This window comes from Natrix helvetica (genome assembly GCF_964273705.1).
Source record: "Natrix helvetica genome assembly, chromosome: 8".
NCBI classification, from domain to species: domain Eukaryota; kingdom Metazoa; phylum Chordata; class Lepidosauria; order Squamata; family Natricidae; genus Natrix; species Natrix helvetica.
The window spans coordinates 11,972,954-11,986,450 of record NC_138559.1 but is presented as its reverse complement, the minus strand read 5'-3'; the positions used below and the strand labels follow the sequence as shown (position 1 = coordinate 11,986,450).

Here is a 13,497-nt window from a genome sequence, read left to right as displayed (position 1 = left end):
TTTTTCTTGCACTACTAGGGCAATCCTTAGTAGCCTTGCATCAAAGCATTATTTATGTCCTTATGAGAGGAGACATCATGTACCACAAAGCTCAGACACAGATCATATGAGGCTCATAACTCCGTGAGAAGATGGGCAGTCAAAAAATGTAAACAAACAGCTTTCCATGCAATATGGCCAAGCTATGTCAATGCAAGGCTTGAACTGGGCAAGGATTAAGAAAGAAAACTAAATCGAACCTCATCCATACTCACCAATGAAGGCGAATATACATGTCCCAGGATCATGAATCCCAGGATTCAATTTGGGTTGGACACCGGGATCAGAGGTTTTGTCTTCCGAGCTTTCAGACTCGTGCTGGAGACCATTCTCAGGGAAACCTCTCTCCAGCTACAGACAAGTTCCATGAGGACGGGCTCCAGCATGAATCTGAAAGCTCAGAAGACAAAACCTCTGGTCCCTGTGACCGACCCGATTAGACCCTGCTAGAAGAAAAGTTTCACTGAATAAACCCAACCCATGGAAAGCAAATCAATCTCTCTCTCTCTCTCTCTCTCTCTCTCTCTCTCTCTCTCTCTCTCTCTCTCTCTCTCCCTCCCTCTCTCTCTCTCTCTCTCCCCCCTCTCTCTCTCTATCTATCTATCTATCTATCTATCTATCTATCTATCTATCTATCTATCTATCATCTCTCTCTCTCTCTCTCTCTCTCTCTCTCTCTCTCACTATCTATCTATCTATCTATCTATCTATCTATCTATCTATCTATCTATCTATCTATCTATCTATTTATCTATCTATCATCCATCCATCCATCCATCTATCTCATTTTTTAGACTGCTCTTCTTTACACAGTTGTGAGCCTGATATGATCTGTGTCTGGGCTTTGTGGTACATGATGTTTCCTCCTATAGTGGGGTGTGTTAAATTTTTCAACTTTCAATTTTCATTTTTTTTATTTTTTTCAACTTTCAATTTGCAACTTTTTAAAAAAAGGGACGGGGTGACTCAGTGGCTAAGACGCTGAGCTTGTCAATCAGAAAGGTTGGCAGTTCGAATCCCTAGCGCTGCGTAACCGAGTGAGCTCCTGTTACTTGTCCCAGCTTTGGCCAACCTAGCAGTTTGAAAGCATGCAAAAATGCAAGTAGAAAAATGGAAACCACCTTTGGTGGGAAGGTAACAGCACTCTGTGTGCCTTCGGCGTTTAGTCATGCCGGTCACATGACCACGCAGACATCTTCGGACAATGTCAACTCTTTGGCTTTGAAACGGAGATGAGCACCACCCCCTAGAGTCAGGAACAATTAGGACACATGTGGGGGAACCTTTACCTTACTTTCAATTTCCAAACAGGGGTGCTCAAAAGTTGCGACATGCCTTGGGAATTGTAAAGATATTTTGGTTACTTCCATATAATTTAGATGTACTTGCTAAGTAACTACATAAATACGGTAACTTTTTAACATTTTGTTTGCTTCATTTGGGACCGAAACTATGCTTTGCATGCTAATGTTTCAATCTCTGGCAGTGCAGGATTTGCGTACCCAGCCGTTGTAATTTTGTAAGCCATGGTTTATAATTTAGTCTGCCCTGTTCAAGTTGGTTTTCATAATCTAGAGCCATAAGATAAGACGGTGGAATAGGCTTAGGTTGACCATCACTCATTATGTCCAAGCAGAAGGTTGAATCGTCCCATAGGCCATCTGGTGAACATTGTTACCATTATAATATTGAGTACTGTAAATTATGGTAATTATTTATACATGCACATATTTAATGATAGTTGGAATCCCTTACCATTTCTGATTGCTAGGTCCATTTGTAATATGGCAAACCTGTTTTGACTCCTCTAACAAGCTTTTCAGTGCTTCGTGAAACACTAAACCAGAGATATAAATTAATACCACTTTTATTGGAAGGTTACAGTAACAGAAATTTACAAGTCTGAATATGCTTCCTCACCACCTACCCTGTTTTCCCAAAAATAAAACCTCCCTGGATAATAAGACCAACCAGACTTTTGAGCGCATGTGCTAAAATAATCCTTCCCCCCCAAAATAAGCCCTTCCTGAAAATATTGCAACACAGCAGCAGCCATGAGGTGGCCACGCTCGCTGCCTCCTGCACCTCAAAAAGAATAAGACTTCCCCAAAAATAAGGCCAAGTGCTTATTTTGGAAGGTCAAAAGAAAATAAGACCCTGCCTTATTTTCGGGAAAACATGGCATATCTTTATGATAATAACTAAGGATGGTTAGGTCTGAGATGCTTCTTAAATTATGTTTCTGCCCCAGACTCAGATTTATTGTATCTGACATTGTCTTGGTTGTGTCTCTCCCTCCTGTTCCTCAGGGTTATTCCTACTGCCAGTTACATTTCTGGAAGGATTGCCCATTATATAAAAGAGCTGATTTGAGAGGTATAACCAATCACCTGCCCTCAATGTCCCACAATGCTACATGTTTTGACAATGACCCATTCATGTTACTGTTGACTGTCTCAGCTCCTCCTTCTCCTATTCATGGTCATGTAGATTAAAGAGTTTCAATGACTATGCTTTAAATTTCTAACGAGGGTTCGTAGGAATATTAAGGATTCCAAGATATTCTTGCACCTTCTTTTTTTTAATAAAGCAAAATTAAAAATTCAGTCATGGGAGGAGTTGGCATGCTCTAAGAGAGGTATCTGTATTCCCAGGCTTAGAAGTTGCATTTACCCAATACGTTAACTTGGGTAGCTTTAACTTTTCTTTAAGCCTCACTGCATTACATGAATCAAACTAGCGGTGGTTAATTTATAATTTAACGTATGGTCCAAATTCATAATATATAGTAGCACATGAAAATGTAAACATTTGGCATTTATCCATGTATTTAATATTTAATTTCTTGGGGTTTGGCATGCAAATGCCTAAGTTAAATTCTTCCCCTTCAGCAATAATCTCCTTTTGCTGGAGATCGGAGCCTTCTCTGTTATTCTTTAGCACAGGGGTGTCCCAAGGCCCACGGGTCAGATCCAGCCCGCAATGTGGTCGGAGCTGGCTGTGGGGCCATCCTGGAAAATGTAAGGGGCTGGCCCATGTTGCTTTGGCCCAGTCTACCTAGTGCGAAGAGGGAGTGGCATCAAGTTGGCCAAGCCCAGTCAGCTACACCCACACACCCGAGGTCAACCACAGCCCTAATGTGGCCCTCAATGAAATTGAGTTTGACACCCCTGCTTTAGCACCACCAATGTGGATGGATAGGAAGCAGAGTTGAAGCTGCTCTTTAGCAGAAGCCTGGTATCAGTGACCCTCCCCAGTTATTGTGGTTTTCACTTTTATCAGTAAAAAAAATCATTAGCATGAAGCCCCCAATGCCCTTTCTTAAATTAAGGTGAGTGAGTTTAAATCCCTCCAAAACAATTATGTAGCCCTATATGTTACAATTACTGAATTCTCTTCCTTTTGTGCTATTTCCTCCTCAGCCGTTGCTGTGAAAAGAAGAGCTGCGGAAACCGTAACGAGACTCCCTCCGATCCCGTGATCATTGATAGGTAGGAGACACAACGCCAACTCCTTTTTTTTTTTTTTTAAAGAAAGCCATCAAAAAGTCCTACTTGTTGTATTCTTTGCAACTGGGCAAATTAAACCATCTTGATAGTGTATGTAAAATACTGTTAACGCCAGTGCAATGCCATAGTTTTGCAAAGTGTTCTTGAAGTGCCTGGACTTTCTTTAGAGGAACATCTGCATATGATTGCTGAGGTTGCCATTGGTCTGGTTGCTATGTAAGGTTCCCCCAGTTGCCTGTTTAATCTTGCCAAAATGTTCCTTTCATGAAAGTATCACAAATGTTCTCCATTAAATGAAAGATGGTATCCAGAGGAAATTGCCTATCAGAATACAACAGTCCTGCTATTTCAAACCTGCTGAATTGTTGAATAACGAAGGTGCAGTCATGTTCTTGCGGAAAACTTGTTCAGCCAATTTTGGAATCCTCAATACTTAGAGCTATAACAGAGTTTTGCATAAACACATTTTTGCATATTCACATTTGTCGGTACTTGAAACCAGAGTAACCACTTTTCTGCAGTGGGAAAATGCAGTCCTAAGGTAGAAACAGATAATGCTTTTTCATGTTTTGCACTTACTTGAGGCATGGCAGGTAAGAAAAATCCAGAACGATTGAAGCCGCAAATTGTGCATGCAGCTGGGCTTGAATGCACACTCGGGATGTAGAAGAAATCTACCACTGGTTTAAGAATGGAATGGTGTAGCACAAGCAGAAGAAATGCATACGAACCGTCAGTGTTCGTAATTCTCTTTTCAAAAGCTTTGTAGAAAATGGTGTACGTTTGGAGGAGATGTCTAGAGAAAAATCTTCTATAAAGGATTTGGAGAAAGTTTCCTCTGAAATTTCATCCATGATCAAAAGCAGCATATAAAGGAAAACAGCTGCTCATAGTTTTGTATAAACCATGCATTTGTTTTCCAGAGGACAGGAAAGTGTATCATCAGCTGGAGAACTGATGGAGAGGCTCAGAAGCTCTGTCTAAGCTGAGATTTGATTTCTTTCTAAACTGATGTGTTCATTTGTGAGCTTCGTTTCTTCTATTTTCATACTTGCTTGAAACCCGCACAGAGAAAAAAGTTTGCACATATCTTAGTGTATGTTTCATTTAGCATAAATATTTTTGTGTTTGCAGTTTTGTTCAAATTTCAAACAAGTACCCGATATATTCTATTTGCAGACTCGTTCATGAATATGAACCTGGCTTATCTGAAATAGTCATTGTCATGGTATTGTGGGAGAAATTTAGATGGACTCAGATTTTTAAATTGCATGATATTAAACGAAAAGTCCCCCTTCAGCTCCCAGTTTGGCCCAGATGTCTTAGATTCACATACAACGCCTGGATTATGAGCCTTGGAGGGTGCCTTAGATTGGAGGTTTCCAACCTAGGCAACTTTAAGACTTGTGGACTTCAAAGAATTCTTTCATAATCTAGAGCAGTGATGGTTAATCTTTTTGGCACCAAGTGCTGAAACTGGCGTGTGCAAGCGCCGGAGTGCCAGAACCTGGAAGACAGCAGCTGGCCAATGTGCATTCAGTGGTAGGTTCCAGATCTCGTTCCAACCAGTACGGTTGGAACGGGCCTGGCATGGTCCACATGGAAATGCGTAGTGCACACATGCGTCTCGCCATCCAGCAACACCTCTGCGAGCCTCTATGATGCTCCAGCTGCTCGGCAGAGCATCACACAGGTGCTGTATGTGCTCTACACATGCGCGGAAGTGCCGAAGACTTTAAAGACAGATAAGGCACGCGGGCAGGTGGGTGGGCCCTCTGGAGCACCATACCGGAGCGGGCTCTAGGCAGGCTCCGGTACACCCGTATCAGGGCGTACTGACTGCAATTCACCACTGGTGCACATGGTAGCCAGCTGCACTTCCAGGTTCCGGGGTGTGCATGTGGACTAGGCAGGCGACTGCCTTCCGCGTTCCAGCACATGTGTGCCCCAGGACCCAGAAGAGAGCAGTTGGCCACCCTGTGCATGGGCACCGGACCAGCTGTCTGGTGTGCATGCGCATGACGGAACCTGGAAGAGCAGCTGGTGACTGCACATGGGCACACAGAGAAGGCTCTGCATGCCACCTCTGGCACGCATGCCATAGGTTTGCCATCAGGGATCTAGAGCCATAAGCTTTGCTGGCTGAAGAACTCTGGGAGCTGAAGTACACAAGTTTTAAAGTTGCCAAGGTTGGAGACCCCTACGTTAGATAACCCCAAGTTTATTTATGGATTCATAAAATTTATATGGCCATGCATCTCATGAAAAAGCGGCTCTGGGTGGCCTAAATCAGACTATAAAACAGTTAACCTGTTCCTTTCTTTTTTAAATTAAAAGGTTGAGAGAGGACCGCAGATTTTAACAATAACGGAACCCCACTAGTCCTTTATAAATAATGAAATAGCATCACTATGATGGGAAAAAGCAATCAAGAGTTGCCTGCTAATTACCAGCTTATCAACTTCTTAAGCATAAGAAGTCAGCTTTATGCCAAGCACTTATATAACAAATTGTCCGATTGGGTCAGTTCAGGGTATATTTGGCAAATAAACAGGCAGGTTTTAGAGTTGGGCAGCCTTCCTTAGACCACGTCCTTATATTCCAATGTCAGACCACAATATTTATGTAAGCCAGGTTTGGTATTATGTACCACATGTATCGACTTCAGGGCTACACTTGCTCTCATTCCCAGAATAAAGTCATGGGTAAATTCATGCATGCTACAAAAGACAGCTAGTTAGTCCTGTTAATATTCAGACTCCACGGGAGCTTCAGAGTAAAAGTCTGTTGTAGCACGGAAAGCCACTATAATTAAAGAAATTCCAAATTGCAGAAGCATAAGACAGGAACGCATTTAGCCTCCCACCTTTTTCCATTTGCACATAACCCCTCTTGTGGCCAAAATAAGTAATTTGGAGCATCACCCCAGACTCTAAAGTAGCTAATAAACACATTGTAATCTTATTGCATGCAGATGATGTAGTGCTTCAATCACAAGCAACGGCTGGAGTATCCTAGCCCCCTTCTTTTTTTCCTTAAGAAAGCACTTGAGATTACATTAAAATGAAGTTCTTAATAAAGATCTTAGCAAAGTGACCTAAAATACATGCCCGGGGGTGGGTGGGTGGGTGGGTGGGTGGCCATCAGGCAATACAACAAAGCGTGAGTTTTTCCAAGTGCCTTCAAGCCCAAAAGCCACAAAAATTTCGTACAATGGTACCTCTGTATACAATGTTTATTAGTTCTGGTAGGTGTGACGACTACTAAAAAGGACAAGTCCCAAAGAAATCATGTGACTTACCACATGACCTTTTGTTTCAGCTGGGAAAAACTTTGTGTCTATCCCTTTTCCTATGTCAGTGACTTTCCCAGCATGGCCGACTTCCTGTCCGCCTTCTGTGGCTATCTCCCTCCTTTTGCAGAGACCTTCCCAGCATGGCCGACTTCCTCTTTCCGCTATCGGTTTGGGTGAACCGGTCTGACCCGGCTGAATACCACTTCTGCCTGTTACTCCATAGAAGCAGTATGATACTTGTCTAGATAATTGGAAACCTAATTGGGTCAATCTACCCCAGCGGTCACCAACTGGTTGATCTATGAGCAAATTTTGGTGGTCCGCAGAAAAACTATTTGCATTTTTTATATTGCACTAAATACTATTTATTGTTTTTAAAAATTCATATTAGTGGTCCGCGGGATTTAAAATTATGAATTTAGTGGTCCCTTAGGTGCAAAAGTTGGTGACCCCTAATCTATCCTACCCCACATTGTGTTTTTGAATGGTGATGCAATGCCCCTTATTTTATGCTGCAAGACACTTAAAGCAAGCAGCTCTCCCTGAATTCCAAGGAGCACTAGCATTAGCTCTTTTCAATATCCTCTTAACAGCTGTTCTCAAGGGCAAATATTAAAAAATCCTTTACGAGTGAAGATTGTGCCCTTGTGAAGAAGGAGCCAGTCAATTGCTAGTTCATTCCTTGTTTTTTTCTATAAGGACATAAGTGTCCACTTTATGACTTCCTATTTGGCAAGACGTTAGGAGAATTCAGATTTATTTTATGTACACTTCCTATGATGAGACAAGCATAATTCTGTTTCCTTGAATGTGGCTAAATTCTGCTATAGTATCCATAAAGCTGGACATCCTTTTATTGCCTCAGTGATCTAGTTATAATTTTATATTTGCGTTTTATTTTATTTGATATAGACATTAATTATTTTATTTTAATTATTTTTGAATCATGTAGAATTCTAGTCAGTGATTGTAATAACACCTGCTACTACTTCTAATGATTTCTAAGAATGTAGGAGTTCTGAGCTCATTTGGAATATTTTGTATTGGTGAATCAATGCAAAGAGACTTTAAATTATTAAGTGTATTTCTTATGATCTTAAGAGGAGTTTGACTGAACGAATGCCATTTCATGTCTACAAAATGCACTAGAAAATATTTTTAAAAGGCGGGTTATCAAAGTTGTTATGTTGGAAGTGTAAACTATATTAGTGGAGTCCTTTCCATATAATGTTGGCTTGTTTTATTAAGTGTTCCAGGTTGGATGGAAGTCCATAAGACTGTTGCTTTCATTTTACAGTTAGAGGATATTGATATACTTCTGAATCTGGAATTTTTCACTATACGGAGACCTCTGGATTTTTTTTAAAAGCCAAGATAGCATAAAAATGATAGAAAATTGTAGCCTTGGATCACAGATAAAAGTTGGCTTTCTGGTTTTGGCTAATGTAAAAGATGATAATAAATATTGCATAGTGTGGTCAGGGCTTAATGAATTCTTTAAACACTGGTTAAATATATATTTCTTGTCGGGTTTTTTTTGGTTGCTTTAATTTTGCTTTTTTGTTTTTTCTTCTTTTTTCCCATGAATAAAAAAAGGAAATAAACGTATTCTTTGAAGAAAGGAATGGTAGGAAAGCTGAATGATAACTACATTTTAATTTGTAATAAATGCTAGCAGGGGAATTCTGGGAGTTGAAGCCCACCCATCTTAAAAGCTCTGAAACTGAGAAACATTCCTAAAGAGGGTCATCACACCCCCTCAGCCATCTCCAACTTTCAAATGAGCTCAGAAATACCAAGCAAAATTTGAAGTAGAAAAAACTGAAGCCTCTTCTTCAGAGGCAGCACAATTTTTTAGAATGGATTAGATCAGGGGTCTCCAACCTTGGCAACTTTAAGACTTGTGGACTTCAACTCCTGGAGACCCCTGGATTAGATGACTCTGATGTTTTAAAATGTGTTATGCCCGTTTTAAGTGGTGGTATATTCCACTAGAAGTTTTTTTTTTTTAAAGCCAACACTGGTATTTAAATATAATAGAAATTATGTTCATATCTAGCCTCCTCCGCTGTTTCTTCTAATTGGTCCCACCCTTCTTCAACCCTGGCACTTGATGAAGCCCACCTAGTAAGGGCCATCTAGTACTATGAATGAGTGAGCATTGCTTGAGATAGGCTGGTTCCTCTTCCCTTTTCCCAGTTTTATAAAAGTTGGCCAGGGAGAGTTTTAGTGAGAATATCTGGTGGGAATACTCAGATTCATCTTTTCAACATGTCTCCCCTTGAACACCATCCAGAAATTCCTCCGCAGCACAAAATGTTTCTGTAGCATCTGCCATTCCAGGGATGCAGTTGGAGCTCTTCCGTTCATCTCTCCCTCTTTTTTTTAATCAGCAAGTGTTTCTTCTCAAAAGCCAAGGCCACCACAATTATAATTCTGGTGAGCATTTTGTATTTTTTGCATTGGATGCAATGGACAACATTTCCAGATGGTTTGTAACATAACCGTATGCCTTTTCAAAAACAAGTCATTTCAAGGAGATTTATTCCCAACTGAAAAATGTAAGACTCTCGTTAATCCTGTGGCACTGAAATAAGTTATCCAAAGTAAGTGCTAGCAAGCTTTTTATTCTTTGAAAAGAATTTAACTTCACCATTCAGAAAACGGGGGCCACTGTACTTCTATTCTGTATATTTATAGGTTGCTACTCATAATCTGGGGGTTATGATGTGGGGACACAGTGGCTCAGTGACTAGGAAGCTGAGTTTGTCAATCAGAAGATAGGCAGTTCAGAGGTTCGAATCCCTAGTGCCACGTAATGGAGTGAGCTCCCTTTACTTGTCCCAGCTTCTGCCAACCTACCAATTCGAAAGCATGTAAAAGTGCAAGTAGAAAAAAATAGAGACCACCTTTGGTGGGAAGGTAACAGCGTTCCGTGCGCCTTCGGCATTTAGTCATGCCGGCCACATGACCATGGAGACGTCTTCGGACAGCGCTGGCTCTTCGGCTTTGACATGGAAATGAGCACCGCCACCTAGAGCTGGAAACGACTAGCACATATGTGCAAGTGGAAACTTTACCATTACTTTACTCATAACCTAGACATGTTGGTAGGTTCTGAAATTGTGGTTGCATTGAGTAGAGCCTTCCTTTCCCTAGGTTATATATATCCTTTCTTAAAAACCTACAAATCTATAAATGTTTTTTCCAGTGAGACTGATCTATCAGGGCAACCTGGTCTACCCAAATATGGGATGGAGCATACTGCTTTCACTTTCACCTTTCAGCTCCAATCCAGGAGCCTTCAGAGGCAGTCCCTTCTCCCTTTAATTTTTTGTCAATAAATTTAAATTTAACTACAAATCTACATTTCAATAAAGTCGACTATCCAGGCTTCACTATTCTGAGACACAGATCAGGTTTGGAAAAATTGACATGTCATCCTTATCATCATTGTCATCTCCTTATGGAGGAGGAGCCATGGTGGGGCAGTAGTTAGAATGCAATATTGCAGGCTGCCAACTGCCAGCAGTTCAATCCTGACCAGCTCTAGTTTGACTCAGCCTTCCATCCTTCCAGAATCAGTAAATGAGGACCCAGATTGTTGGGGGCAATAGGCTGACTTTGTAAACTGTTTAGAGAGGGCTGTGCTATTGCTATTTCTATTTATAAAGAAAATAATTTTTAGGATATCTAAAGGCAGAATGGGGGAAAGTAGGGATATAAAGGTGAAGAATGTAAATGGTACGAAGAAAAGCTATCTCTTAGAAGCCAGCTAGGATAGGTTCATTGCTAGATATTTTCCAGCATTGGTCAGGGAAATCAATGCATCGCAGGAAGATTATAGGAACAGATGGCTAGTTTTCAAAAATAAAATAAAATACAAAATACAATCCAACGTTATATCAATTAAACCAAATGTTCGTGTTTGTGCTTCTGTGGTCCCTTTGCATTCACTGGGCAGAATATCAAAGAAAGTTTTCCTTGTGCTTGAGGAAATAGACAGGATTATGCCTCTACTACAATTTCATATACGTAAATCTCCCTGAAAGAATAATAAGGCAGTGATTTATTTTGTACTTAAAAACTAAGGGCAGGATAGTAGTAAAGATATATTAATTAAAGAATAAGATATAAGAACACATAGTAGAGACATTAAAAACCTAGGCCAGGGGTGTCCAAACTTGGGAACTTTAAGACTTGTGGACTTCAACTCCCAGAATTCTGGGAGTTGAAGTCCACAAGTCTTAAAGTTCCCAAGTTTGGACACCCCTGACCTAGGCAGTTTGAACTCAAAACGAATAATGAAATATTAGACAGATCACATTTTTTAGAATTGACAGGAAAAACTGGACCTTATAAAATCTATTACTAAGGTGTACATTAGTATACATTGCCTAATATATAGTACAGTATATGTATATATGAGGGGACACATGGCTCAATGTTAAAGACATTGAGCTGGAAAACTTTGAAACCCAAGCACTGCATAATTGGGTGAGCTCTTATTACTTGCCCCAGCTTGTTCCCACCTAGCAGCTCGAAAGCATGCCCATGTGAGTAGATAAATGGGTACCACTTTGGTGGGAAGCTAACAGCAGTCCAGACACCCCAATCATACTGGCCACATAACCACATCTTTGGATAAGAAATGGAGATGAACACTGGCTCCTAGAGTAAGACATGACTGGACAGGGGAAACTTTACTTTACCTTTGCCCATCTCATTGTCGAGTGACTCTGTTTCCAAGTATACCTTACTATAGGTATATTTATATCAAAGATAAACAATGTAGAACATAAAAACCAAGGGACCCGGTATGGATATTCAAGGAAGTTGATGAAAGGTGTGTCAGGGGAAGATTTATTTCACCCTGAACTAGACGAGGCTTAGACCGCGGCTGTTTCCAACAGCATATTCTTTAAGGTGCGAAGAAAAAGAAATAAGCATTCTGTAGAAACATATTCTAATTAATAAACAAACTTTAATACAAAAATAATAAATGGAAAATAAAACGAAACTAACTAATTGTTACATTTTGATAAAAGAGTTCCATCTCCCAGTTTTCCTGGCAGCCGGACAAAGATCAGAAGTAGCTCTGGAATGTGTGAAGCATGCGCAGTACATCACGGTCAGATAAGACTTTTATGACCTGCGCAATAACTCTTTCAGTTTAACTATTTAGTGTCAATTCAGTCAGTTCAGGCTAGCAAACAATTTAACGCAGTGACAAGGTGTAACCGAGAGATGGATCTTAAGCATTGACCATGCCTTGAAATCACATATCCTAATTACTCAGTGCCTTAGTATTCATATGATACCCCAGCAAAGGTGAGATTATGCCTTACATAGATTTTTTTCCTCATACACAAATACTAAAGGTTTGGGATGATCTCTCTAGTAGAATCCTGATGATGTACATGCCCAAGAGCACTGAAGCTCTGTTGCAGACATCTAACCTTAGTTTAGCAGGGAATGAAATGTGAATGGTTGATTTGCTGTTCTGGATTTTCTCCCCCTACCTTATGGAGGACCACCTATGAAAAGATGTTAGAACAAGCATGCGGAGAAGCAGGAAGGGTTTGCTTGTGTTCTGGAGGTAAAGAACACAAGATTAAAAGAGGCACAATTAGCAATAGCAAATTAAATCATATCTTGGCTGACCTTAATGTAGGCTCAGCCTGAGGGAGGGGTCAAACACATAATCTGTCATGAATCCCTGCACTTCCCCAAGAGAGCTAAGCTCAGCCCACTTTGAATCCCTTCTACTCTTATCTCCTGCTCATTTCCTTTGATTGTTATTAGTTCAAATTCTTGTAGAGATCTTAAGCTTACAATAAATCTTCATACCCATTTGAACTGTCTGGATCTCCTCATTTTCCTGGCACTTGACACTTAGTTTGGATTATGGAGAAAAGGAAGCCTTTGCTTAGTATTGCAAATCTTTCATTCTTCTAAATTGAGACCTTCTTACAATGAAGCGAGGGTTGGACTATGGACAATATTTTGGGCATGACAACTGGGAGGTTAGCATTGCCATTTAGAATACCAGTGCCTATTAAAGTTGGTGTTGCTTATCTTTGCTTCCTTGCATTAATCATTGATAACTAATAACAATTAGTCATATTACTATCATTGTGATATGTCAAGATTGTTACTTTTATTTGAAAAGAATCTATCTCTATCATCTCTATCATCTCTATCTCTATCTCTATCTCTATCTCTATCTCTATCTCTATCTCTATCTCTATCTCTATCTCTATCTCTATCATCTCTATCTCTATCTCTATCTCTCTCTAATATACTGATATTATATCTACTCTATAATATAGAGAACTGCATCCAGTTTTGGTCGCCACACTATTAAAAAGATGCTGAGACTCTAGAAAGAATGCAGAGAAGAGCAACCGGGATGATTAGGGGACTGGAGGCTAAAACATAAGAAGAACGGTTGCAGGAACTGGGCATGGCTAGTCTAATGAAGAGAAGGACCAGGGGAGACATGATAGCAGTCTTCCAATATTTGAGGGGCTGCCACAGAGAGGAGGGGATCAAGCTATTTTCCGAAGCACCTGAAGGCCAGACAAGGAATAATGGATGGAAACTGAGCAAGGGGAGATTGCTTGCTTGATGGTCTGTATCATCTAAGGCCAT

General features: G+C 40.4%; 1 protein-coding gene across 8 annotated transcripts in view; it reads left to right on the top strand.

Annotated features, from left to right (window-relative positions):
• EBF2 (EBF transcription factor 2) overlaps nt 1-13,497 on the top strand; it is a 258,315-nt gene that overhangs the window by 20,260 nt on the left and 224,558 nt on the right. For all 8 annotated transcript variants that reach the window (XM_081960763.1, XM_081960768.1, XM_081960765.1 and 5 more), the window contains one exon: nt 3,462-3,530. In XM_081960763.1, the coding sequence (XP_081816889.1) occupies nt 3,462-3,530 (69 nt within the window). The remainder of the gene's footprint in view (nt 1-3,461; nt 3,531-13,497) is intronic.